At 36.9% G+C, this 27,508-nt stretch overlaps 1 protein-coding gene across 1 annotated transcript; it reads left to right on the top strand.

The window, feature by feature from the left end:
- The first annotated feature begins 1,844 nt into the window (after positions 1 to 1,844).
- Positions 1,845 to 27,441, top strand: scamp1 (secretory carrier membrane protein 1). The gene is made up of 9 exons (XM_079847555.1): positions 1,845 to 1,998; positions 14,728 to 14,808; positions 16,405 to 16,515; positions 19,410 to 19,521; positions 23,164 to 23,292; positions 25,701 to 25,860; positions 25,951 to 26,052; positions 26,531 to 26,648; positions 27,275 to 27,441. The coding sequence occupies exons 1-9, from the start codon at positions 1,942 to 1,944 to the stop codon at positions 27,422 to 27,424; spliced, it is 1,020 nt and encodes a 339-aa protein (XP_079703681.1). The 5' UTR covers positions 1,845 to 1,941; the 3' UTR covers positions 27,425 to 27,441.
- Positions 27,442 to 27,508: the final 67 nt, after the last annotated feature.

Raw genomic sequence — 27,508 nt, 5'->3', positions numbered from 1 at the left:
TGTGTGTGTGTTACCTTGACAATGTTATTATGTATATAAGTTACCACCAAAAAAAAATGGTTAATGTTTGTAAACATTTATTTCAGTTAAAAATCATTGTTTTTCTTTTAATTTATATTTTTGTTTTTTTAAATTTATGTTTTTATAAAACATTTTCGTTTATTTCTTTTTTTATTTAATTTATTATTATTATTATTATTATTATTATTATTATTATTATTTATCCTAATGTATCCACTGGCTGTGTTTGTAAATCTTTAAAACCAATTGAAAATATTATTATGATAAAAATAAAATAAATAGTTGAAAAATAGTAGAAAATATCCGGTCCTCATTCTCAAAGAAATAGTTTATTATCACACTACTCCTGATACATCACTGAAATATGTTATAATTTTCATCATTGTAGATTATATAGTCATATCCTGAATCTACTCTTGAAAACTTGAAACTGACTCACTTGAAAAAAAACAATTTATTTTACTAAAAAGAAATGAAAAGTGACTTCTTTCTTTGGCACCGAGATAAATATCATGTCAAATAAATGTTTGTATATTTTCCACTGCTATAAAATATTTCAAATAAACAAAATGTCATCATGAGACCAAACAGTTTGGGCATTTATATCATGTTTGATGCATAAGAAGCATATTACAATTTTGTTTTGTTTTTATTATTTATGAAAAACATTTTAGTTATATTTTATCATTATATCATGTCAAACTATGATTCTAATATTATTATATAGCTTGTCTGGTATCACAGAAACACCAAGGCTTTCCAAAGATACTGGATAGAGATATTCTCATATACATTAATAAAACATGTATCCACTGACAAAAAGAGGATTTTTTTAGCACATGGTTTGACACAAATGGTGCAATGTCTGTAATGAAGCAGTTTTTTGGGTGGATACATTTTTTCATAGATTAATGACGCAATTTTTGTTAAACTTGTAAAGTTTAAAATACTTCTTTCCCCCTTTGGACCTTCTGACATGATACTCATGTCCTCATAATGACAATTATTATAATAACAATTATAATACACCATTATTTGTATAAGGTCCCAATAGGAAGAGATTAAATTGACACACTGAAATATATCACAGGCAGCAACTGAATTTCATCAAGACACCCAGAGGGGGGCTGGGGGACCCTGAAGGCCAACACTCAAAATAAACAAGATATTTTTGATGGTAACTGTTGTTGACACCTGTCACTCGGACTGATACTGGAGTTTGACGGATACAGCTGTGTTTAGCAGAAGTGCCAAAATATTAATATCCTTTATTCAGAATTTAACCGAGAGCAAAGTCCTGGAGAATATGTTACAGAGCAAGACCATCGCCGAGAAACAAACAAACCATGACCTCTTCATTTGAATGACAAGCTGTTCTTGATATTCATATTCAACCCCATTATAACATCGTATATGAAGTACTATTTATGCTCAGGAAATATGTAAGAATGGATGGATAAATAATCTGCTTGAATGTAATGGTTATTTATGAACTCTAGGTGGCAGACATGTCAAGACTTTATGAAATGAACGTTTTCTGTTCTGCATTTTTGACTATCTAATGACTTAATGAAATAAATAGAGAGAGAGAGACAAAGGTGTACAACATGACGAAAGAAATAATATTAATAGCCTAATAATAATAATAAGAAGGGAACAAATTATATAAGATGCAATTTATGAAATAAAGTATAAAGCAATAAAATAATAATAAAAAGTTTAAAATAATAATAAATAATAATGATGACAATAATTAGGAGCACATTTTAATTATACTGAATTGTGAGACGTGCAGCTGACGCATGACGTCATTTCCGGTTCTGCCATTTTGCGGTTGCGGATCAGTCTCGAGCTGCTGGTGCGTTTCTTACCGAAAACCGTTCATTTAATCTAACATTTCAGCCCAATTCAGCCGGAAAAATGTCAGACTTTGACAGCAACCCCTTCGCGGACCCGGACTTCAGCAACCCGTTTCAGGTAGCGTGCTGGTTTTATCTGTGTGATTCGGTGTTCAGCTTTTTGTGTGGTTTTTACGTGTAAAGTCAATACATTTTCTAGTCATTTCGATTACCTTCATGTAAAATAAAGTACATTAAATACGAATATCTTCAGTGGAAAGACAGAACTTGTTGTTCGGCAGTCACTTGTGTAACATTTATTTATTGTTGTCTTTGGTTTTGTTTGTTAGCATTTATTATTATCATTGGGTTTCTGATTCGAATTATGAGTCCAATTTCGTGTTTATTCAGACCAAAAAAAAAAAAACCTTTAATGAACTATGAATTGCATTTGACCACCACATCAACATTTCATTGTTTATGGCTTTGGTATTATTAATGATATGTTAAGATGATGGAGGCTTCAATTCTGGGGTTGGTTTCTAACTTGGGCTTTATTTGGGATGTTTTGGGCTTTATGTATATATTATATTTGTAGTGTCTTTTAACTAGTGAATTATCTGTTGTTATTGAAGCTGTCCGTGTCTGAGATGAATATGGTCCATTTACAGTCTTTGCACATATACATGGGGCTGAATAATGACGTTTAGGGTCAATAAAGTGTGTGTGTGTGTGTTTGGGCTGGATGGATGTAGGCCGCCCCTGTTTTGATCAGTGATATGACTGTGTGTGTGTGTGTGTGTGTGTGTGTGTGTGTTTGCAGATCTGGTCAGCTGAGGGAATTAGATCCCTGCAGCCTGTTTTATTCTTCATTTTGTGCAGCTACATTTATCCAAACAAAGCATTTGCCATCCGTGCAACTTAATGCATCAAAGCTGGTGAATTATTATTATTATTTTTTTTTTTTTGGAAATAACCACTTTCGAAATGAGTTAACCCTTTCAAGCCTGCTGTGACATATTCGCTAGATTCATTTTCTACATCACTACATACTTACATGATCAAACTTTGCTGAAAAACCTGTTGCACACAATCTACTACATGCCTTCTGTCGTCTGATTGACAGTTTAGTGTTTTTTAGCAAGTAATTTTAGTAATTGTAAAGAAAAATGTCCTCCCTGAGGTCATGGTTCATGTGTTTTTTTGCTGTGAAATCTTTACTGATTTTTATAAAGTAAACGTAAGAATAACTTTTATATTGTTTGTATATTTCAAGATGACACTCACTAGACTGAAGCTTATGTTTATGTTGAGTATCCATACATTTTATTTAGATTTTTATTTTTAGAAAAATTATGTTTAAATAAGATCATCAGGCTTTTGACGAAGTTTTATTTATTCATCTATCAATCATCATTGTATTGCATTGCATTGCATTATATGTTTTAAAACTACAGATCCTTGATCATAAAACTAAAGCAAATCATCTTACCAAGACATTATTGGCAGATATACAATAACGACTGATATTTATGCATTTTATGTAGGCTAAGTAGTCTGTTATACTGTAATAAAGATCTAATTGATTTACATTACAAACTATCAGAATTTCTTCTTACTTTTTGGCCAAATAAAGATCAGTATCTGCATCAAATTGCATATTTTGCTCAGTTTGGGCCTCAATATTCTCACTATATGAGCCATAAAATGCATCAAATATTAATCAGATATGATGCCCAAGAAGAAACGCACATGCAAACTTTGTTTTAGCTTTTCTTTTACATTTTGTCTAAAGGTTCAATAGACCGTTCCATTAAAAGAAATGAGATTTTTCTGACTATTATTTAGGCTATTTCATATGTTAGGCTTTACAGGCTTTAATACACAATGTCCATCCGTCTGGAGTTTTTCCTCCATTGTTTTCCTTTCCCGTGTAGTCTCTGGAGAGAATCTGTTTATTTGACATTACAGGTGTTGTAGACTCACAGGAGGGATCGGACCCGTCTTCAAGGTGCAGGGGGACAAATGCAAATTCATGCACAGCAGATTGTGACTTTAGTTCGGCCAGACAGGACATGATCATTTACACCTCTGCTGGTCACCCAGGTCTCTCTCTTCCTCTTGAAACCAAACAAACCCACACAAGTGTTTACACACACACACACACACACACACACACACACATCCATCGTCAGTAGCAGCAGTTTTGCCTCCTCTCAAGTGTTTCTATTAAAGCATACCTCTTAAGTCGTCATTAAATGGTCAGACTTGGAAAATCGTTAAGAAATCAGCAGTAATGGTATGCAGTCTGCCATGGGTTTGCCATGGTAACTCGACACCAGCCCTGTAGTCGACCGACTGTAGCGGCACATGTCTCAATAATTCATGCGGCTTCTTGATTGCATTGTTTCTGACTCGTGTCTTTAGTACATATAGACTGTCTTGCTAGAAATGAGCTTGTAGATGTTGATTAATTTGCTGGTTTTTGATTCAAGACCTCATGTTTGATTGACAGAAAACCTGTTAGGTGATTGCTCCATCTTAGCCAATCAGCATTCAGACAGTGGCACCTTTATTTAAGTATAGAAGCTCGGTTGAATCCTGTAATGTTTACGCTGTAATGATACCAGATGTTGGTGGAATTAGTTCAGAACATTTAAAAAGATAGCTTTGATTTGTTATAACCTTTAGGCTACATAGTGAACGTTCTAAGAATTTGCTGCAGTATTATTCATTTGTGGGCTAATTTACAAAGGCTTTGAATGTGGCTTTTCCAGATTTTTTTTTTTAAATGTAGTAACTGTAATGGCTAGATTATATAGCATAGCCTCTCATACCTTTTACTTAAGGTTTTGGTGACATTAAAACTCTTTCACTTGTCTCTTTCTAAATGCATGTTATTGATCTTTTTATGCGAACGATTCAACAACCATTCATCACAGCCTATTTAAAACTTTTTTTTGACCCCGTAATTTTCATAACTGGATCTTCTGGTGAAAAAGCAGATTTCTCTCTGGTGACGTTCGACTTTTCCAATCATATAGTCCACTTAGGCCCTGTTTACACCTGGTATTAAGATGCGTTTTGGTGGATCGGATCACAAGTAGACGAGAGAGACACATTCCCGTGTTTTAATCCGTCTCTTTTGTCTACTTTCAACCACTTCTGTCCTGATTTCTTCGAGGGGAGGGTGAATGTATGTGTTTTTTCAGATCTTTTGATCTAATGTACAAAATAAGCTCGCACAATTGACACATAAACTGACCAGAGACGACGGAAAAACATACGGAGAGCATCAGCTTTCGTTTCTGCTTTGACAGCCGCGAGATCACGGCAAACGCTGTGAGTGTGTGTTAGACATCAGGAATGGGGAGAGAACATTGTGCTTGGTACATTTTTCGTCTTCAAACCAAACTTGGGTCTCCAGCCGACAAAGTTTAAATCCCGTCTGGCTCGCGCGCTTCCCATAAAGTTTAGGTCTAGGTCTTTTGTGGCTGTTCGAAGTCGAACGCATTCGACCACATGAGCGACTACACTTCGAAAGCACTCAGTTTTCGACTACCTCTCTAATACGAGTGGAAAGCTCTGGTTTTTCTTTAAGCCCTGATCTTTACAAGTTGTGGGAGTGTCACTGAGAAACATGGCGGTTACCACTTAAAGGTATTTAGCAGTGAAATTGCTAGACTTTTCTATTTACTGCGAAGTAAGCTTAATGCCTGCACAGAATGATGGCATTATAATATAACAATGTAATATCTCAAGATAAAGTTTGCAGTGGCTTCATAAATTAATTAAAAACATAAAAACCAAAGCACACCTTTTTTATATTCATTTTGTCATTATTTACTCTCCCTCACGTCCTTCCAAACCGGCGAAGCACAAAATTAGACATTTTAAAGAACTTTTTTACCATGTCTTAGACTTTGCACTTATGAATTTGGCAGATACTTTTATCTAAAGTGACTTACTTTTGCATTCACGGACAGTTCATGCATTCCTTGGGAATCAAACCCATGATCTTGGCGTTGCTAGCACCATGCTTTACTGTTTACTGTTTTGAAAAATGGGGCTTTAAAATGGATGGACACAACATGGTTGTGCCGATTGACGATAATATCGTGGGTAGACAATAGTTCGAGATATTGCTGTTAGCTGATGTTTTTGATGATAATCAAGATGATATTAGGCTTGTCATTATAAAACTTGTATATTTATCATGTTAGTTTATCAATAATAAGTTAACAAACTATGGACTCCTCCATCTAGTTTGTTTTTGCTCAAACGCAGTCAGGGATCTGGTGTCTGTCAGATTTACACATAGATTTATCCACTTATCTACAACAGCTTTGTGTAAGAAACAGACGGGAATTTAATCAAAACTTCCACCTTAGCTCTCTTTGGCATGCAAATGAAAAGACAAACACTTTGAGGAGGATGAAGCATTCTTCACCCGAGTTTGCTGTTTGGTAATGATCATTAAGTTAAACATTTGTGACTTTAAAGGCAGTTTAAATGAAACCACAGAGTAAATAGTCTGTATCCTGGATGAGATCCTGGTAGAAGGAGTCTCACGTCGTGCTGAAAGCGTCTGAAATGATGCAGCCTCATCAACAAGTAGGTGTGCTGCAGGATGTTGCAGAACTGGTGCACGGTGTGTGTGTGTGTGTGTGTGTGTGTGTGCATGACTGACTGACTGAAGGCATGCATGCATGTGGTCCTGACGGAGCAGATTTTACCTTATTACAATGATTTCATAATGCAGCAACTGTCAAACTCGTTAAACTGTCCAGCTGTGTGTGTGTGTGCAGCAGTAAGGGAGTAGACTGTCTAAATGAGGTCCGTCTGATTCTGTCCCTCACTCATCGTAATGAGAACACGAGAATAGAGAGAGAAAACTAATGATCTGATTAGATGGATGTTTCTGGAGATCTGGCCCGCTCTGCAGACGCAGGGGAACCTATTACAGTGAGCCACTGTCACTGTGTGTGTGTGTGTGTGTGTGTGTGTTTGCCTTTATTCACAGTGTTTGTTAAGGGAGCGGTGGTGACTAAGAACAGTTGTGTTATTTTAATTTCTCTCTTAGTCACTCCCGTCATCATCAGCGTTGGAATGTATTGTCACGGGACCCGGAGATGGTTTCATTGAATGAGAGTTTCGTCAGCTTCCACTCAGAACCCTGTGTGTGTGTGTGTGTGTGTGTGTGTGTATATAGATAGAAGATTATATAATGATCAGGACAGGTAGGCAGCTCACTAGGTTTTGCTCCAGTCCAGAGCCCTTTTGTGTCTCAGCATCATAACCTGTAAGATAGAAAGGAGAACAAGAAAGCCGCATACTAATCTGCATACCATCCATCATCCTTATCTTTAATAATCATTTTAATAATCATTTTATCTTTCATGGTAATTACTCACTACTTTTAAAATGTTATGCTACTGTTTATATTATGTTTTTTTGTAAAGCACTTACACTGTTTTCACATACTTACTGTCTTGTTGCTTTCCGTAAGGTGACATTTTATGTTTCATGTGTCTTATATAGGCTAACCCACACAAACCTGCTTTCTTTTATCTGTCCTTTCCAAAACAACGTTTGACCTTTAATGTGCACATCCTCAATACACGCTGAGTGTTCAGACGGCCTTTACAACACAAATAAACACTTGTTTAGACAATCTTCTCCACACAAACCCCAGTGGTGTCACACCTGCCTAACACTTGGGGTTCGTTCTGCATGTGCTCAGGAATGTTTGCAGCAGTTATGTTTGCGTTAATCTGATTTGCACCGTTTTCATCTCAGCTATATTCAACGCTAATCTCGTTACTGTCTAAAATAAGCTGTTATTCATGTGAATGCTTGATTGCTGTGCATGTGGAGCCTCCGCATATGTCCTGAAATCATCTGTGGTCCTGAAGGAGGTCAAACCCAGGCTTGAGTTTCCCTCTTTACAGTCGGTGGCTGAATGAGCAGCAGCATGGGCTATAGAGGGATGTGGCGTAAACATTCATTTCTATAGTTTATGTTCATAGTTTGGCTTAAGCCCGGGACACCAAACCGACTCCAAAGAGCTAGCACTGATGAAAGCCGACTGTGTTGTCCCCTGGTGCACACGGAGAGAACTACAGCCGGCTGTCAGCTAGCATGCACGTTCTGCGCCTGCGTGTGAATGAGACAACTGTCTATTTCTGAAGATATTCGTCTGTATTCATCATTCAAAAGGGGAAACCGACGCTGCAGACACACAAACCATAAACAAAGCAGTGTGTGCTTACCGTTTTGAATATCAATCCTGCTAAACACTTTCTTTATTCCACTCCGCTCATGTTAATATTGAAATATTCGCCAAGGAACACTCATGTAAGATGACGTAACATTAGAACAGCGTCTATCTGTACCGTTTTGACTTCTTTGCTGCTGTTTTGCTATTATTCTCGTGCACTGACTCGTTCACTAAGCTGAACAGCCAATCAGAGTTCTCTCTCTCACCGATGGCCCAATGCCGATTCAACATGTCGAATCGTACGGAAAATGCAGACGAGGCACAAAAACTGCCCGACAGCCGACCGTCGGCTTGGTGTGTCCCGGGCTTTACAGGTTAAAGTGCATCATCAACAGACTGTGTTATACAATCAGATAAACAAAAGAAGTGGTTTAAACTTAACTTTGGCTTCGTCCCAATTTGCATGCTTTAGTGATGCACTAAAAGTATGTACTTCACTTGTGATTGTGAAAGTGCTTAAGTTAGACTACACCATTATTAGGTCATGCATACATAATACAATTGCGAAATGATACCACAAACCCCTTTGACCTATGCATTAGCTTAAGTAATTACCAAAAAATTAATTATTACTTTTCTGTTAGGTGCATTTATTTAAAATAAATTTTTTATTTAACCTTTAATTTTTATTTTATAGCCTAGTATTTATATTTTTGTGTCGTCATATTTTATTGAACAAAATTATAAACGCAACACTTTTGTTTTTGCCCCCATTTTTCATGAGCTGAACTCAGATCTAAGACTTTTTCTATGTACACAAGGCCTATTCCCTCAAATATTGTTCACAAATCTGTCTAAATCTGTGTTAGTGAGCACTTCTCCTTTGCCGAGATAATCCATCCACCTCACAGGTGTGGCATGTCAAGATGCTGATTAGACAGTATGATTATTGCACAGGTGTGCCTTAGGCTGCCCACAATAAAAGGCCACTCTAAAATGTGCAGTTTTACTATATTCGTGGGGTCCGGGGGGACTAAACTTGTTTTTTGACAAAAACAAAAGTGTTGCGTTTATAATTTTGTTCAGTGTATATTCTACATCTTGAGTATGCACAGTGTTAGTGTGCTGCTTACAGGATCCGAAATTAACACCCGCCAAGCGCCAAATGCGGGTAGATTTTCCGTTTGGCGAGTAAATCTCAAAAGGCTATCCGCCACATTGGCGGGTGAATGTTCATACCAAAATATGAAATATTCAGCGCACACGCGCTCTCATCTGTTGACGGCGCTGAGGAAAAAGGATATGTGAAGCTCCCGCCACTGGAAGAAGCGGAGAGCAAAGGCCGCACACCCATCTAAGCCGCGCAGAACGTCTTCAGCACTCGCGGATCGTGCATACTCCGCTGCTGGCCAGGCTGCTTCTGCTTTACACACCATGGCCGTTTTTTCTCACGAAAAGGAGTTTTCTCATAGCGTTTGCAACGCAATACTCGTTCCCTTATCTCTCAGGGAACCGAGGTTACGCAAGTAACCGAGTAGGCTACGTTCTGCCTTCCCTTCCACATGAGTCAGGTAACAAAACTGACATTTTTTTTTATTTATTTCACCCCAATGATAGTAATATTTCATATATTTCTCTCATTTTGATCAATATATAGATTTTTTTTTATTATACATTTCAAATTTTGCTCTGGACAATTTTTTTACGTTTATATTCAACATAATACCTTATTATCTCAATTAAATGTACTGAAATGAATGTGACAATGTGACAAAAAAAAAGGCTGTTTATTATTTTGGCCGGTAAAAAATATGCTTGGCTGTTGGATTTTTTCATCTACCAGTCCCCGTGGCAGGTGAGCCAAAAAGTTAATTTCGGACCCTGGCTGCTTACCTAGGTAGTATTAAGTGTGTTTAGACACACTTAAAATGCTGTCTTGGCACGCAGCTCACTAGGTTTTAAGTCACAGTCACATGTGAACATGCGTTCATGTCAGGTGATCATAGAGTGTGACATCATACATCACTGTCTCACAGTGTTTTTATGAATACAGATACAGTGTCTTCTTGCTACGATAAATGTGTATGTGTGTGCGGGACTATCCAATTAAACATTTATCATTACACAGACTGAAATATTCATGGCTCTGGAGTCCTGACAGTCGTCACCAGCCGTATGAAACGGATCCGCCTCAGGACCTGAGCGCTGCATACTGGGGCTGCTATGGAAACAAGGGACTGCTTTAGTGTGTGTGTGTGTGTGTGTGTGTGTGTGTGTGGTATTGTAGTTAACATTCTTTAGAGTCAGTGAGGGAATAGTGAACTATCTCTATAGAGAAACACAGGAGTTTAATAAGGTCTCTTCTCTGCTATGTTTGGAATTATTACTAGTGTACCAATTTAAAAAGTAGTATGTGACACAATATGCAAGGATAAATGTTTGAAACAGTAGTATGCTACGTGATATCAGTGAGCAGCGCCCAGTTATTTTGCATTTTTATTCCAATGATGATTTAACATTTTGCAAGGCTAGAGTAATGCATCATTCATCACAAGGGATAGTTCACCCAAAAAAAAATAAAAAATGAAAATGTAGTCATCTCTTAGTCTTACTCATCCTCAAGTTGTTTCAAAACCTGTATGAGTTTCTTTGTTCTGCTGAAGAGAGAAGAAGATATTTTAAAAAATGTCTGTATTGTAATCAAACATTTGACAGTATTCATTGACTTTCATAGTTGGAAATCATATTATCTACACAGGAAAAAAATATACTATGGAAGTCAATGGCTATATCAAATGTCTGGTTATTAACACTCTTCAAAATAGCATCTTTAGTGTTCAACAGAACAAAGAAATTCATACAGGTTTGAAACAACATAAGGGCGAATAAATTACATTTTTTGGGTGAACTATCCCTTTAAGTCATAAAGGGCATTTATGTAGTTGGTTCTGCTGTGTACTGCAATACTTGACAAATTATCATTAATTATTTGCCTCCCATTCTTATCAGTGCAAAAACATTATCATTATTGTTGTAGCAATAATTTTAATAATAATAATAATAATAATAATACATATGTTTTTATTGTTGTAGAAATAAAACAATATTTATATTCTGCATATTTATTTTCAGACAGTATTGTTGTTGTTTTTATTATTAATAATTTGCTGAATTGTTTTATTATTTTTTATATTTATATACGTATTGTTGTCGTTAATAATAATAATTTGAAATATTGTTTTCATAATTTATGTGTATTGTTGTTGATGATGATAATAATAGCAATAATAAAAAGTGTAATGGTTAAAGCAGAAATAAAACAATGTCAGATAGCAAATATGCAGAATTTGAAATATTGTATAATAATAATAATAATAATATTTTATATTTCTATATATATTTTTATGTAATATTATATCATTTTTATAATAATAATAATAATAATAATTATTATTATTATTATTATTATTAATCAACTGCAATAATAATACATAAAAATAATAAAAATAATTTATAATAATCAAAATAATATTCACAATAATACATTTGTTTTGTATTGTTGCAGTCTAATGGTTAAAGCATAAAAGCATGATTAAAACTATTTTAAATTCTGTATATTGGTTGTCAGATATTTAAAAAATAATTGGTATTGGTCATAGAGGGGAAATATTGGTTGACTCTCGTAATCTTTGCTCTGAACCGGGGTTGGTCTCTCCCACTCATCTATTTATAGCTTTTGCTCTGTGTAAATTACTGGAATCAGGCAGGAGAAAATTACAGGTTCTGCCTGATGTTCCCGATGTTCTGGGATGTAGAAACCTAGGACAGAATGTGTAGTATTTCCTCGGTAAAGCGTGACAAAATGAGTGTTTGCTTTCTCTCTGTTGTTGTGAGCTTTAATCTGATGCAGACTCAGCACTGGGCGTCAGGATTAGTTCTCCCAGTTCTCCCACATCTGTGTGACATTAGTCAAGATAACCGTGCTCTTATCAGCGGCACGTGTCGTGACGGCAAACTTTGAGTTTGTTTAGTGTTGGTTTAATGGTTAAGCTGTTTGTTGTAGATGCAGAGTTGAATAGTGTTAATGTGGGTGGTCATGTATGTTGTGATGCCATAATCATAATGATTTCTGAAAGATTTTTTTCCAGTAAATGGTCTCGATGTGAAGACCTTTTACTCAGCTGTAAATAAGAGGACCCAAACAACTGTGCGGTTTCCATTGAAGTAAAAGTATTTTATCTACTGTTCAGTTCATAAAGCCTAACCAAACATCTGAAAGCACTTTATTTGCTAAGTGCGATCACAAGACACACAAGGAATTTGTTTTGGTGTACAAGAGCTCTGAGCACTTGCATAAATAATATGCACGAAGATGCATAACAAGTAGTCTCACAAAGCCTCGTCTGAGCCTCAGACGGCAAACCCGTGGACCGCACACAGTCCGTGCACTAAACGCCTGATGTTTTTTGCATGCAGAACAGGAAAGTGCTTTCTCAATCTAGTAAGCACTGATCTGATTGGCCGAATTTACGTTTATTTTGTCAGTGTGTCTGGAAACAGTCATGTTTACAAAGTACCAGGTTGGCAAGCGCTTATGAAGAAGAAACAATCATCAGAGCAAGAAAACGAAAAATGCATTAAAGGGATGCTTCGGAGTAAAATCAACCTAGGGTCCTTTGCACCATGACCTCGAGCCAAACACCCCCCCCCCCCCCCCCCCCAGAAGCTTTTTTTCCCTTGATCGAACATTATTAAAGTTAGAGCTTATTTAGAGATATCAGCCGGATGGCTTAGTGCAGGCGCTAATGGATCCAAGGTTGTATCTTGTAAATTACCGCACTAATAATGCCCAGAATGGTACCAAACTTCTACAGTAGTACAAATAGGTTCTGTACTCATAAAACGAGGCATTGGAAAGTTTGTAAGTACATCAGGAGTTTATTTAAATAACACTTGCCTGATGGCTAATGCTACGGCTAACCCGGACGTCGAGGTCACTTCCGTGATTTGGAAAAAGCCTGTAAAAGTCCTGGCAGAAAGCGATGCATAAGGATGTAGTGTAACGACGCCCAGTTCCAGGAATGCACTAATATTTTGTTGGTTGTACCAGTTTATAACAATTATTAGTTAACACTAAGTTGTTAACACTTCGGAAAAAAATAATAATTCGTCGTTGCACTACATCCTTATTCGGTGTCCGGGTTAGCAGTAGCATGAGCCGTCAGGCAAGTGTTATTTAAATAAACTCCTGATGTACTTACAAACTTTCCAATGCCTCGTTTTATGAGTACAGAACCTATTTGTACTGTAGAAGTTTGGTACCATTCTGGGCATTATTAGTGGGGTAAACTAATTTACAAGATACAACCTTGGATCCATTAGCGCCTGCACTAAGCCATCCGGCTGATTAGGGCTGGGCGATAAAACGATAACGATAATTATCGCGATATAATTTTTCTTGATAAAACGATATCAAGAGGTCGATAAATGTTCGATAATGTTTATGCGCCAAAAGCGGAACGAAACTCATTTGAACCGCGCGCCACACGGACCATTTATCCGCTCGGCTCAAAGTCCAAACGGCAGCGCAAGCGCGAGCTCACTAAAGTTAGAGCAGACGCGTTTACTCTGATCGCTCTCGGTCGAGGAACACAAATGCGAGGAACACAAATGTCTCAGTGATTTAAACCAGCTTAAAGGCAGATGAAACAGCGCTGCCAAACTGTGCGCAACGATACAGTCTGAAGGCTTTTCCGTCTACAAATTCCCATCATTTACCACGGATTTACTGTTAACCTAGTAATATTAACTGCACCATGAAATGTAGGATATTGAATTGTATTGTATTATTAATGTAGACAATGTATTAAAGGACTAATGGAATATAATTACAGTATTTAATAATGTATTTAGACTACTGTTTTTCATACAAATACCATAGAAACCATAAAGTTACATTTTGCCATGATAGTGAGGTTGTCATGATCTAAATGCATGATACTGGATGACCAATGGTTAAGTTTAATAAAACTCAAACAGTCAGATTATTACATTTTACCCAAAAAAAATTAGCACATGCAGAAACTAAGAAATTGTCCAATAAATATATTTATTTTGTTAAGGAAAAATGACAAATGTTTGAATGTTCTACCTCAGATTTGTGAAATGTTCGCCTGTTTGGCAAGTGTTTGTCATGATATGTTCTGACTATAAAGAGTAGTTTAAAACCACAGTTAACGCTCTGGTTTCTACAACTTTCACTTAGGAGCAAAAATCTGCCTTTAAACTTTAAAGAAATAAAGATTTGACTTTTATCGTGATAATTATCGATATCGACTGATATATAAAAAATTATCGTGATATTTTTTTTTGGCCATATCGCCCAGCCCTACGGCTGATATCTCTAAATAAGCTCTAACTTTAATAATGTTCGATCAAGGGAAAAAAGGCTTCTGGGGGGGTGATTGGCTCGAGGTCCTGGTGCAAAGAAAGGACCCTAGGTTGATTTTACTCCGAACCATCCCTTTAAGTCAGACAATCTGATTTAAAGTTTACTAGTAAAAGTAAACAAAACAAACCTTTACAAGTGTGTGCACATTGTGTAAAAAAAATATCCTAGAAAAAATTTCCTCTCTGTGTTTTCTGCAGGACCCATCAGTGACACAAGTAACGCGGACTGTCCCACCTGGAGGCCTGGAGGAGTATAACCCTTTCACAGACTCGAAGCCGGTGAGAAGCCCAGAACACAAACTGACACTTATGAGATGCTGTAAAATTTGTCGTCAGATGCACAACTTATTGTGTACAAAATTAACAGGTGTGCAAGTTTTCTAAGGACGTTAAAATTTGGAACGGGTCAAAAATACCATCTGCCAACACACTCTCTGGCCATCTGTGTTTGAGTGCTTTTTTATTTATTTATTTTAATTTTCATTTACATACATACTACTGTACTGCATTATGCAAGATTTCAAACAGTGTTGTCACCTCATTATATTCACTTATCCTTCTCAGAAATAAAATCACACTATTAAAAAGGATTTTGTACATAAAATGATTGGAGTACATTTTACAAGAAAATATGATCACGCTCTAGCTTAGGGTCGAATTCTCAGTTTTTACAAACTATTAACTACGAATTTTGCCTCAAACGCCTAATTACTGCTTATTCATTTTTAGAAAGGTAGTTGATAAGTTTAGGGTATTTGGTAGGATTAAGGGATGTAGAATATGGTCATGCTGAATAAGGCATTAAAGGATTAGCAAAATTTCCTGATAATTTACTCACCCCCACGTCATCCAAGATGTTCATGTCTTTCTTTCTTCAGTCGAAAAGAAATTAATGTTTTTGAGGAAAACATTCCAGGATGTTTCTCCATATAGTGGACTTCAATGGGGTCCAACAGGTTTGAAGATCCAAATTGCAGTTTCAATGCAGCTTCAAAGACTCTACAGGATCCCAGCCGAGGAATAAGGGTATTATATAGCCAAACCATCGGTCATTTTCTAAAAAAAAATAAACATTTATATACTTTAACCACAAATTCTTGTCTTGCACTAGCTCTGCGACGCGCCATGCATTACGTAATTAAAATACTTTATAAGTACTGATAAAGAGCCAATATCCTTGTAATATGCATGCTAATAAGCAACTAGTTAATACTAGTGAGAATTGGACCATAAACTAAAGTATTACTGAAAATGCAATTTCATTTTGTGAGCAATCAAACAATGAGTCAGCACAGAGAATGTGGCTGATGTTCATTTCATTCATCATGCTGGTTTCTAAAAGAGTCGAGCACATTGCATTGTGGGATATAGTATTCCATGGGGTGTGCTCGGTTTTGTACTGCACATTTTCCAAATGTGTGTGTACTGTATGCTGTATACATATTGCATGTTTCAAAATGAAAGTGTATGAGTAGTATATTTTTTCTGAACATAACCAGAAACCGAAAGAGAGAGAGATACAGACAAGGAAACAAACAAGCATACAGTACCAACAAAAACATAATTCACGGTGTGGTATAACTAGTGAAGCTGTACCAGCGTAGGGCTCGCTGCCCAGAACAGCCCACACTCACAGCACAAACCCGTCAGTTGACTGAAGGTATTTATATTACATTTTATTTCCCTATCCTTAATTGTGCACATAGATTGCTTCATTTCTGAATGATCCATTCAAAAACCGGCAAACACATTCAGACAGTCTGGATTTATGAATGAAAGGAATAAATGTTATGTTGATATTGTGTGTGTTGTGATTAAGATGAAATTGTGTGGTGTGAAATTTTGTGTCTCACATTTTATGTTGTGGCATTATAGGTTCCACCAGGCTCCGCCCCTAAATCAGTCCCGCCCACAACCAACACACAGCCGGCCATCATGAAACCCACTGAAGAACCGCCAGCTTACACTCAACCTCAGCAGACACAGGTACATGCACCTCATCTCATTAACTTAATACACTTAAAGTCCCTGTGAAGCGGAAGTTGCAAACGACTTTTCTCCAGTGTTGTGATGTATTTCCAAGTGAAAGGGAATATTGAACAGATGACAGGGTTTTACTCTAGCGCTCCTCCTCTCCATCTCTGCTCATAGCAGACTAACGGTTTGAGGGGAGTGGTTAAGCGTTTTCAACCCCTGACGTCATCAGAGAAGGAACGCCATTCCAGACCGGAAGTAACTTTTCAGATTTTGATTAAAGATTACCACGGCAAACAATTTTTTTTTCTGTGTATTAACTTGCACGGATTAATTGTTCACCACAAGACTAGTAATATGCGCTAACAAAGTAAATAGGGTCAATTTTTATTTCATGTCGACTTTAAACTGGAAGAATTGCTGCCAAATGGGTTTCAAAGTAGAAATGTGAAGCTTGCATTCTTATAAAAGTTGTCTAAATCCTCCATTTGAGATGACACTAATGTTCTCTGGTGATGAACGGTGCTTTATAAAGAGTTGCTTCATGTCTCTTTCGGATATTGCTGTGTTTTGGTTTGTATGATTTGGGGGAAAAGTATTGCTATTTTAAGTTTTAGCTTTTATTAAAAAAAATAAAAATAAAGTTCCTGGTTTGCCCTGCTTGTTTTGCACATTATAAGTGACTCAACTCAGAGTAAATGCAGAGATTGTTCACGGAGCCGCATTTATTGCAAATCAGGCCGCTCTGAAATACTGAAAACAATGGTGGATCATGAGCTACTCGCGTACAAAAGAACACAGTGCCACACTAAAACGCAGTCTTTGTGATTTGATAATCTCACTCAAAAGCCATTTCGCCATTTATTTCAATGGATCATGCAGCCTTAGTTGTGGTGGTTATATTATGGAAGTCATCTATTGTAAGTGTAGTACTTTAAACATGTTTCCTGTTCATTTATACACACTGAGAGACAAGCCTAAATTATTTTATACTGTAATTGACTGCATAAAGTTGAGTATTCATCCATCATTGCCTGAGAGGGTTGATTGTGGACTCTCTGAAGTCCTCTAAAACCTTAAACCCTGTTTCGGGTCCATGTGAAGCAGAACCGCTGATACAAACCTTGTTATCAGAGGGTATTCAGCATCAAATGCTTCTTGATTTCACAGAAATTTTCACCCAAATGCTCAGTAGGTCAACAGAAGCTTCCAGCAGGCGAGAGCTCGGAGCCGGTCTGCTCACGAGTGCAGTTATGCTGTATAATTCAGCACGCCTGAGGGAGAAGGGATGCCACGCTCTAGACATATGGACACACAGACACACTTTGGGTGTGCATCAGATGACTCACTAACTCCCGCTCTGTGTGGTGACGTCAGATGCTTTGAGTTAGGACATAACAAGGTGAATCAGAACTTGCTGTTATTCGTCTCAGTGTCTGTCGCTGTGGTCTTCAGTGTGCCGTTCACAGCGAAGAGTAGTTCAGCCTCAGGGTGACAACAGAAGGCTTGTTAAAGAACTTGTTGCCCACTGGCTTGATTAAGCCAGGCGTGTCACATGATGCTGCCTTCAGGGAAAGCTGGGGATTTCTGAGCCCTGAAAATGACCCAGAAACAAGGACAGTATGCATCAACAGATTTGCTCCGAGTGATTCTTAAAATTATAATCTGGGACGCTGCTGTAAATGATTGCAGAATGTGTTGCCGCTACAAGGCCCATGTGTGGTTGGGACTTTATTTTTGGTTAAAGCTTACTTGACTGACAGTCATTTCAGCACAGACTTTACATGCCGAAGGTTTAGGGATTTTGAAAGTTGTCTGTTAATAAAAATGAACTTAAAAACCCCTTTCAAACTCTACTGTGTGTATTTGCTAAACAACAGTATAGAGTGCAAACAATACTCTCACATACCACACAATATTTACACCACAACCAGTTCTGTTTATGGAAGTAGAAGCTTAAAATGTTCAGTCCAAGTACATATTAATAACCAGCCAAAAGTCAAGTATATCTCACCAGCGGTGTCGTTTCCTACCCACAATGTCTTATCCGACTTAATAATCATTAAGGTGAGTGGGTGATCAATACATTTAGACTTCATCGCTTGGATTCGATGATTTTATGTGTCTGATGCTGGGTGTTTTTATATTGTGACTGGTGGTTTTATTTGGTAATCTGATGTAGTGTTTCTGATGATAATAGTGAACGTAATGTTATATTGTGTTACTGTACTGACAAGATATGCATTAAAAGCCTATATTAATATTAAATAAATTTGTTTATTTTACATTAAAGATTTAAATTAATTAAAACAATTCTATGAAGCTTTTAAGCATTTCACAATGAATTAAACAGTGCATTTTCAAGTAATTATTCAAATCTTTATTAATTTTTTGAGCAGATGATTAGAATGATTTCTGAAGGATCATGTGACACTAAAGACTGGAGTATGATGATGAAAATTCAGCTTTGATCACATATTTAAATATATCTAAATAAAACAGTTATTTTAAATTGTAATAATATTTCACAATATTACTGTTTTTACTGTATTTTTATTAAATAAATGCAGCCTTGATGAGCAGAAGAGACTTTGAAAAACTTTTGAATGGTGTTGTAGCTTTACACACTTAGTTTGAGGCCAGCTGTACCACTGTAATCAGTTATGATATGGGTCGACATATTCAAATGTACAGTGTGTAACGAAGATATACCATGAATTAAAAAGAAGACTTACATTGTCTTCCCTCACGGGTCTGAATCTGATGTGTTTGTGATTGGTTCTGACAGCTGGAAACAGCCTTTGGAATCTGTTGTGACGTGAACTGTCCTGAAGTTATGTTCTGCTGTGCCTATGAGCAGTATTTGTGTTTTGTGTTTATAACCTCCTTTGTCTTTGTGCATGTAGGATCAGGCACGGGCCCAGGCGGAGTTATTGAGGAGACAGGAGGAGCTGGAGAGGAAAGCAGCTGAGCTGGACCGCAGGGAGAGAGAGATGCAGTCTCTCAACGCGTCAGGAGGTGAGTTATTAGCCTTGCGTCAAACCTGGTCCATGCTGGTCAGCTTATTCTGCTCAGACAGGAAGTTACTGACATGCAACATGCAAAGCAACCTAACATATATATATGAATGTGTGCTTGTGTGTATATTAAAATTTCTCAAAAAACCTCTTGTACATACATTAGCATATGTAGATACACTAGTCAGTGAGCTTATGTCTTCATTTGATCAAAAGTTGACAGTAAACACATTTATAATGTTACGAAAGATTTTCATTTCAAATTAATGCGGTTCTTTTGAACTCTATTCGTCAAAGAATCCTGAAAAAAAGCATCACGGTTTGAAGCAGCACAACTGTTTTCAGTAATAAGAAATGTTGGTAACACTGCCTTTATGTTTAATGCATTTTAAAGGGGTCATATAATGCCATTTTTGTACAAGCTAATATGATTCTTTAGGGTCTAAATTAAAAGTTTGTAATATACTTTAATTAAAAATTCTCATTAGTATTGTAAGAAAACACTCATTTCACCTGGTCAAAAAGAGCTCTGTTTTCAGCACGCCGTTTAAGTGCATGTGCCTTTAAATGATAATGAGCTTTGCTCACCCCGCCCCTCTGTTCTGTGGGGCGTTTTGCCACAACAACACATGTGGAGTGTTGCCTTGACAACAGTTGAGGGTATATTTTGAAGAATGGCAGCGGGAGTCTCTGAGGACACTGTGCAACCATATCGGAGTCGGAAAACAGGACATTTCTGAATGGTTGGTTAACGTAATGTCACTTTGATCTATCTTTGTGTGTACTGGCAGGGTAGAGTAGTGAGATATGAACGCTATGTGTTTACTGATGTACACGTTAGTTCATTGACAGATTGATGTTACAGCTAATGGTCATGAAAAACCTTTTTTTGGTAAATGTAGGCTTGTCAGTGATGCGTAACGTTATCTATGCAGTGTTAGGTACAACTGTCAGGGCTGAAGCACTAAAATTTTACTGATCTGTTTAAAAAATAACCTGCCTGTGAGACTATGACAGTCATTAGGCACATAAACAACACATACTCAGACAGGAGCTAAGACCTTTTTCAATGTTCTCGTTTATAAAGCAGTCTGGTGTGTGAAATGATTCGCACAAACATGAAAGCATTGACGTTGATTGTGGGGAATATTCCCTTCGAAAACAAAACTCAGCCACTGCGTCTTCAGCGGTTCGGATTTAGGAACATCAAAATGATGCTGTGTTCCTTATTACACCCAAGAGCAGAACACCACAATCGCTTATTGTGCTCATAGACAGTGCTCCAGCGTATCAACAATGGCGGACTATGATGACAGCTCGCTCACGAGCGAGGACGGGTCTGTGTTGAAACGCTGCTGTCAATCAACAATCGTGGGAGGGGCCTCCGACCATGTGACGTCACTAGGTCGAACGGCTTGATTTGAGAGAGGGGAAAACATATAAGGAGATTAAAAAAAAAAACACTGTATGGATTTTTATCATTTTATGATGGTTGTGTACAGGCACTGCCAACACATTTCTGTACAATCAACTTGGAAAAGTGCATGTACCATTATATGACCCCTTTAAAGGTATTGTACATTTTATAATGCATTATTTATTTTTTTCATTAATAATTGTAACCAAAGTTAAAATGCATTATAATATTAGCAGATTCCTTGTTGCATCTGAAATTGGTTATTTATGTTTTAATGCATTATACGATCTAAAGCTGTCTTGAATTAATAGATAAGTATTCTAATGTATTATAACTGTGGTTAAAGGGGTGGTGTAATGCCTTTTTCACAAGATGTAAAATATATCTCTGATGTCCCCAGAGTGTGTGTGTGAAGTTTTAGAACAAAATACCCCACAGATATTTTTATATAGCATGTTAAAGTTGTCACTTTTTGAGGGTGAGCAAAAACGCACCGTTTTGTGCCTGGCCCTTTAAATGCAAATGAGCTGCTGCAGAGGGCGGGGTTTCAAGAGCTCGTGTGTGTTAGCAGCTGCGATTACCTCACGCAGACACACTTAAATGACAGAAACTGTTCTACCTTTAATGTTAAAACGGAGTCAGACAAAGATGGAGATACTCAAGAAGAAGTGACAACATGTAGAATGCAACAGGACGTCTCTGAATGGTTAATTGATGAATTTATGTTGCTGATGTGGAGTTAACTATCTTCAATTAGCATATTCTGTCATGGTAATCTATAAATCACTCGTATAGGAACTGTTATGAGATGCACACAGAGTGACTTTCTATTGCATGTGAAAAGACTGATGCTAAAGTTTGAGCTGACTCACAAATGTACTCTTATACAACAACTTTTCCTCTTCTCAACATGGACTGCTTGTTCCCGGGGGTGGGGTTTATGTAAATTTTAGGGTTAGTGATGTCACTAACCCTGGAGGAATGTTGTGTAGTCCCTTCCAGCCGTTTGTTGTAGTCCTTTTCTTTAAAAGCAAATATCTCCCTTTGATTTGGACTTTGAGCGTTGTAACTTTGAAGATGTTGTCTATGCTCAAACAGCAACATTACACACTAACTAAAGTTAGAAAAGTGAAATCATAATCAACCACCCCTTTAAAATTATTCATGAGATCATACAATGCATTAAAAGGTGCATTGCAAGGCATAATTAATGCTTTTTTTATTATGCATTATACATAAAGGCGTTAAGTAAAGTGTTACTCAAATGTTTCTTGAGCTGCAAATTCAGCTTTGCCATCACAGTTCCATTTTAAGCAACATATGGGGCGGATTAAATTTATATATTCAGAATTCAGCATAAAATCTGACTCAGTGTGTGTTCACACATGGCAGGTTTGATCTGGGTAAAACCAACTCTAGTGCAATTGCTCTATTAGTGCGGTTCATTTGAATATATGTGAACTCTGCCATCTGAACCCTGGTGCACACCATCCTAGACCCCTGAAAATATAGGCCTCGGTCCACTTCTGAACCAAGTCTGGGGCGGTCTTGACTGAAATATGAATGCAACACGGACCAAAGACATCTAAACAAACCAAAAACAGGACGTGATGTCACAAGATGCAACCCTAAAAAGGACCGAATGCTCAAGCATACCTGGTTCTTCTCACTATAGGAGCAACATTGTCCATCACCGTTCGGTACAGGTGTCGGAAACACCGTCTCCTTGCATCAGATCTTTCTTTGTGTGTGTAGTGGAGGAATTCCTGGTGCTTTTGACTGCTTTACACATTTAATAAGCTCTACAGGAATTCTCAGCTGATAAAATTACCATCATATGTACAGACATGCAATGAGCACATTTAGCCGAGCACACAGCATTGTTTTAGATGTTTGGCAAGTTCCGACCCAAAATATCCGTATTAAAAGCTATTATTTTTGTTTGTTTGTTTTGTGTCTTTAGGTTCGGTCTTAAAACTGGCAGTGTGAATGCTAAGCTAACCAGGACTAAATGCATCATTTTCTTTTTTGATCCGGAACAAGAGAACCAAGAGAACTGAACTAGATTGTGGCTCATTCTGACCAAAATTGCATAGAAGTCAGCAGATTAATAAGTTACATTACCATTCTGTTGCATCTGTACCCTGTTTAATTTTTGTCATCATGCTCATGTTGCATCATCTACCCCCTCCTTTCAGTTTTAAATGGCTTTCTCTTGTTTCTAAGGGAGGAAAAACAACTGGCCGCCTCTTCCAGAGAAGTTTCCAGTGGGTCAGTGTTTCTATCATGACATATCGGTGGACATACCCGTGGAGTTCCAGAAAACCGTCAAGATCATGTACTATCTCTGGATGTGTGAGTATCCCACGACCAATCCCATAATGCCAGCAGTCCAAAAAAAGCTGCCAAACTGAAACCAAACATACTAGACAAGAGGCCATTTACATATGCAGTCGGAGTCTTAATGGTACCGTAACAAAAAAAAGCCTGTTTAATTATATAGGTCAGGCAAAAGGTGGAAAATATTCATTAAGTGCTAAAAAAAGATGATTTTAATTGGCTCGTTTAATTGTGATGTTGAGTACACATCTGCTCTGTTTTGTCTGTGTCTGTTTGGGAAGTTTGTAGGTGTATGTAATAATAGTGTAAAGACTTTGTGAAATGAACTTTATAGACTTCAGCACCGTTTGTGCCTCCCAGAGAAACCGTTGAGGTAATTGACTTCTATTTGATGAGTTTCATACTGGAGGAGATCAGTCACATGGCATTAGACATGCAAGGGAGGGGCGGACCCACCATGCATCATGTGATTTGAGGTATCATGTGACTAGTATCATCAGACTGGTCTTTAAATTTGGCCTGACGTTGTTGTGTAGGAATTTGGGAGGGAATTGGGCAGAGACAGAGAGAGAGCGGAGTTATTTGTGCAGTAAATGTGGTGAACGAACCTCTCTGGTATAACACTGCCAAATTCCACACCAAAACTGCAGTTGTAGACGGACTCCGTTTGAAAGCATTTTCCATGAATGGGAAATAATTGCGCTCCCATTATGTTTATTATCATAATTATTTTATTTTATTTTAGCAGTAAAGGCGATCTCGTGTTCTCGACTGTGTATACCACAATTCAATTATCATGATTTAACAATTTGTTGAATTTATATTCTGCATATTTTCTATTAAAAACAATGAATCATTCTTTATAATTGTGATAACCACAAAGTGACATAATTTGTAAGAAATAATCTTATGACACTTTACAATAAGGTCTGATTTGTTAGTATTAGCTAGCATGAACTAACATTGAGCAATATATACACAACACTTGCATTCAAAAGTTTGGCGTCGGCAAGATTTCTTAGTCTCTTCTGCTCACCAAGGCTGCATTTATTTGATCCAAAATACAGTATAAACTGTACAATTGTGAAATATATTACTATTTAAAATAACGTTTCTATGTTAATATATGTTGAAATGTAATTTATTCCTGTGATCAAAGCTGTATTTTCAGCATCATTACTCCAGTCTTCAGTGTCACATGATCCTTCAGAAATCATTCTAATGTGATGATTTGATGCGCAAGAAACATTTCTGATTATTATTATTAATATTGAAAACTGCTTGATATTTTTGTGGAAACTGTGATAATTTGTAAGGATTCTTTGTTGAATAGAAAGACCAAAAGAACACCATATTAATGTCTTTAGTGTCACTTTTAATCATTTTAATGCATCCTTGCTGAATAAAGTGAGCATGAGCTTAAGTATTACCAATAATATCATTCAGTTTTCTCATTATGCAAACCTCATATGAAATAAATACACAATAAAATAGCTAGATAAGTGTTAAGTTTGATCTCTTGAGGTATACGATCAACATTTTCTGATGGTCATGCTGCTGCTTTCACTAACCTGTTGTTAAAAAAACAAAACTTTTTTGTGTGTGATTGGTATTGATGTGCAGTTGATTCCAGCTGGAGGATTCCCTGTGAATGATGGGTTATGAATACACTCTGGCTCTGCTTTAGATTATATAAATGATCAAACAGTCTGGTTTTGAACACTATTAATGGAGCAACTTCTGAGTGACTTTGAAGAGAGTTTGCAATGATTCTGTTAATATAACAGAGATGGTGAATGTTTAGACCACTTTAATTATTAACAGGTTCTTGGATAAAAACATTCATACAAATTATAAATGTTTAAGTTTTTATTTTATTTAAAGCCTTAAAGGGTTAGTTCACCCACAAATGAAAATTATACCATAATGTACTCGCCCTCAAGCCCATCCTATAGGTGAATCCTTTCTTCTTTCAGCCGAACACAATCAGAGTTATATTAAAACTTTTCCTGGCTCTTCCAAGCTTTATAATGGGAGTGAATAGAGTTTATAGTTTTTGAATCACAAAAAAGCGCATCCATCCATCATAAAAGTAATCCATTCGACTCCAGGGGGTTATTAAAGGCCTTCTGAAGCGAAGCCATGTGTTTTTGTAAGAAAAATATCCATAACTATAACTTTATAAGCTATAATCACTGGCTTCCATTCGTGAGTCTTGTTCCGGCGGAAGAGTGACCTCTGACTTGGGTGAACTAACGTTAAGGTTGTTAAACAGTTACTATGCATTTTAGTTATTTTTTAACACTAACAATAAGTTTTTCAACAGTTTTGTGCAAGCAGATCTTTATAGTGATTTTTTTCCCACCACATAATGTTGTATAAGAATAACACATGGTCTCTTCTCTCATGTTACTCTCTTGCAGTCCACACGGGGACGCTGTTTGCAAATATATTTGGCTGTTTGTCGTGGTTCTGTGTAGATGCGTCGAGGGGAGTGGATTTTGGTCTGGCTATGCTTTGGTTCATGTTGTTTACACCCTGTTCATTTGTCTGCTGGTACAGACCCCTGTATGGAGCGTTCAGGTACACAAACACACACACACACACACGCAAACACTGTACCCTTGTGGAGAGTTGAGATTATAACCGTTTTCTCTTTCTTCCTCTCTGAAGGAGTGACAGCTCTTTTAGGTTCTTTGTGTTCTTCTTCGTCTATATCTGCCAGTTTGGTGTCCATGTGCTGCAGGCCATTGGCATTACAGGTTGGGGAGCCAGGTGAGAACACACACACACACACACACACACACACACACACAGAATATATATATATATATATATATATATTCTCTCTGCTCTGAAAACGCAAAAAAAAATAATACAATTTTAAAACTTCAAACAGTAAATGGATAAAAACTTAATCAAACATAGTGACTGAATAATTATTAAAAATGGCTCATAACAGGGTGTTTATTGTGGATTATTTACAGCTACATTTGAAATAAAAAAATGTGTTAAGAATCATAATTCTTCACATTGGTAATTTATGTCATTTAATTTGTTCAGATGAAGTGTGCTGATTTTTTTATGAGTAAAAAGCAAAAATGACCCCCCATAAAGGGAAATTTGCCTTTGAAAATTGACAAATATTGATCTTTATTATTATTTTTTTTATTTCAGACAGACTCTTGTACTATCTTTACATTGTTACATCATAAACTGTGTGATATGATGACTGATCTGTGTGTGTGTGTAGTGGCTGGATCTCTGCACTGACCGGTCTGAACACGAGTATTCCCGTCGGCATCATCATGATCCTGATTGCTGCCCTCTTCACCGCTTCGGCTGTCATGTCACTCATCATGTTTAAAAAGGTGCTTCACCTTAAACACAAAACTCATATCGTATAAATATGATATTTGCTTCACCTCAAAGGCACCCACTTGGACATGAACCATAACAGTGTTATTGTTAACTACATAAAACATTTTTTTTTTTAACTCAAATAAAGTAAGTTTGAGTTGAAGTACTAAAATTGCTAAAACTAAGACTGAAATAAAATAAATGTAAGTTAAATTGAAATAAAAAAATATAAAATCACTAAAACAAACTAAATAAATTAAAACAAAGATATAAAAATAGAAGCTGAAAATATAGAAATAAAAGCCATTTAATTTTTTTTTAGTAAAATACTAAATTAAAATGAACACTGAAAAACATAAAAATAAAATCTAATTAAAAATGTTAAATTGAAATGCAAATTAAAATGAAACCTGAAAATATAATTTAAAAGTTTAATAAATCCTATAATAGTATAAAGATAACACTAAACCATAACCACATTGAAAATCTTTCAGATTGAAGGATTTGTTATTGGGTTTTCAGTTTAGTCCTTCATTTCTCCTGTCATTTAATTTTTACCAGATTAGTTGTTTTAAATACCTACATATAGAAGAAGTTTTGTACAGTAAATCAAACGTGTGTGTGTGTTTATTTGCAGGTCCATGCGATGTACCGGACCACCGGCGCCAGTTTCGAGAAGGCGCAGCAGGAGTTCGCCACCGGCGTCATGGCCAACAAGACGGTGCAGACCGCCGCCGCTAACGCCGCCTCCACTGCAGCCCGGGGAGCCTTCAAAGAGCAGATCTGATTGGTTCAGAGAACTTCGAGTCCATCTGTGCTACTCTGACCCCGCCCTCCTTATTCCTCCTAATGTCCTTACAGCCATTCATCA

The sequence above is a fragment of the Squalius cephalus genome (assembly GCF_949319135.1).
Source record: "Squalius cephalus genome assembly, chromosome: 17".
Classification (NCBI taxonomy): domain Eukaryota; kingdom Metazoa; phylum Chordata; class Actinopteri; order Cypriniformes; family Leuciscidae; genus Squalius; species Squalius cephalus.
The sequence above is the reverse complement of the archived record's forward strand: the minus strand, read 5'-3'. Positions and strand labels throughout refer to the sequence as shown.

Excerpts from the sequence above, each read along its gene's own strand:
- scamp1 (XM_079847555.1), top strand. The coding sequence starts at position 1,942 with ATGTCAGACTTTGACAGCAACCCCTTCGCGGACCCGGACTTCAGCAAC. Across the intron at positions 16,516-19,409 it reads CTCAACCTCAGCAGACACAG|GATCAGGCACGGGCCCAGGC; the intron begins GTACATGCACCT and ends TTGTGCATGTAG. Across the intron at positions 23,293-25,700 it reads CATGTACTATCTCTGGATGT|TCCACACGGGGACGCTGTTT; the intron begins GTGAGTATCCCA and ends ACTCTCTTGCAG.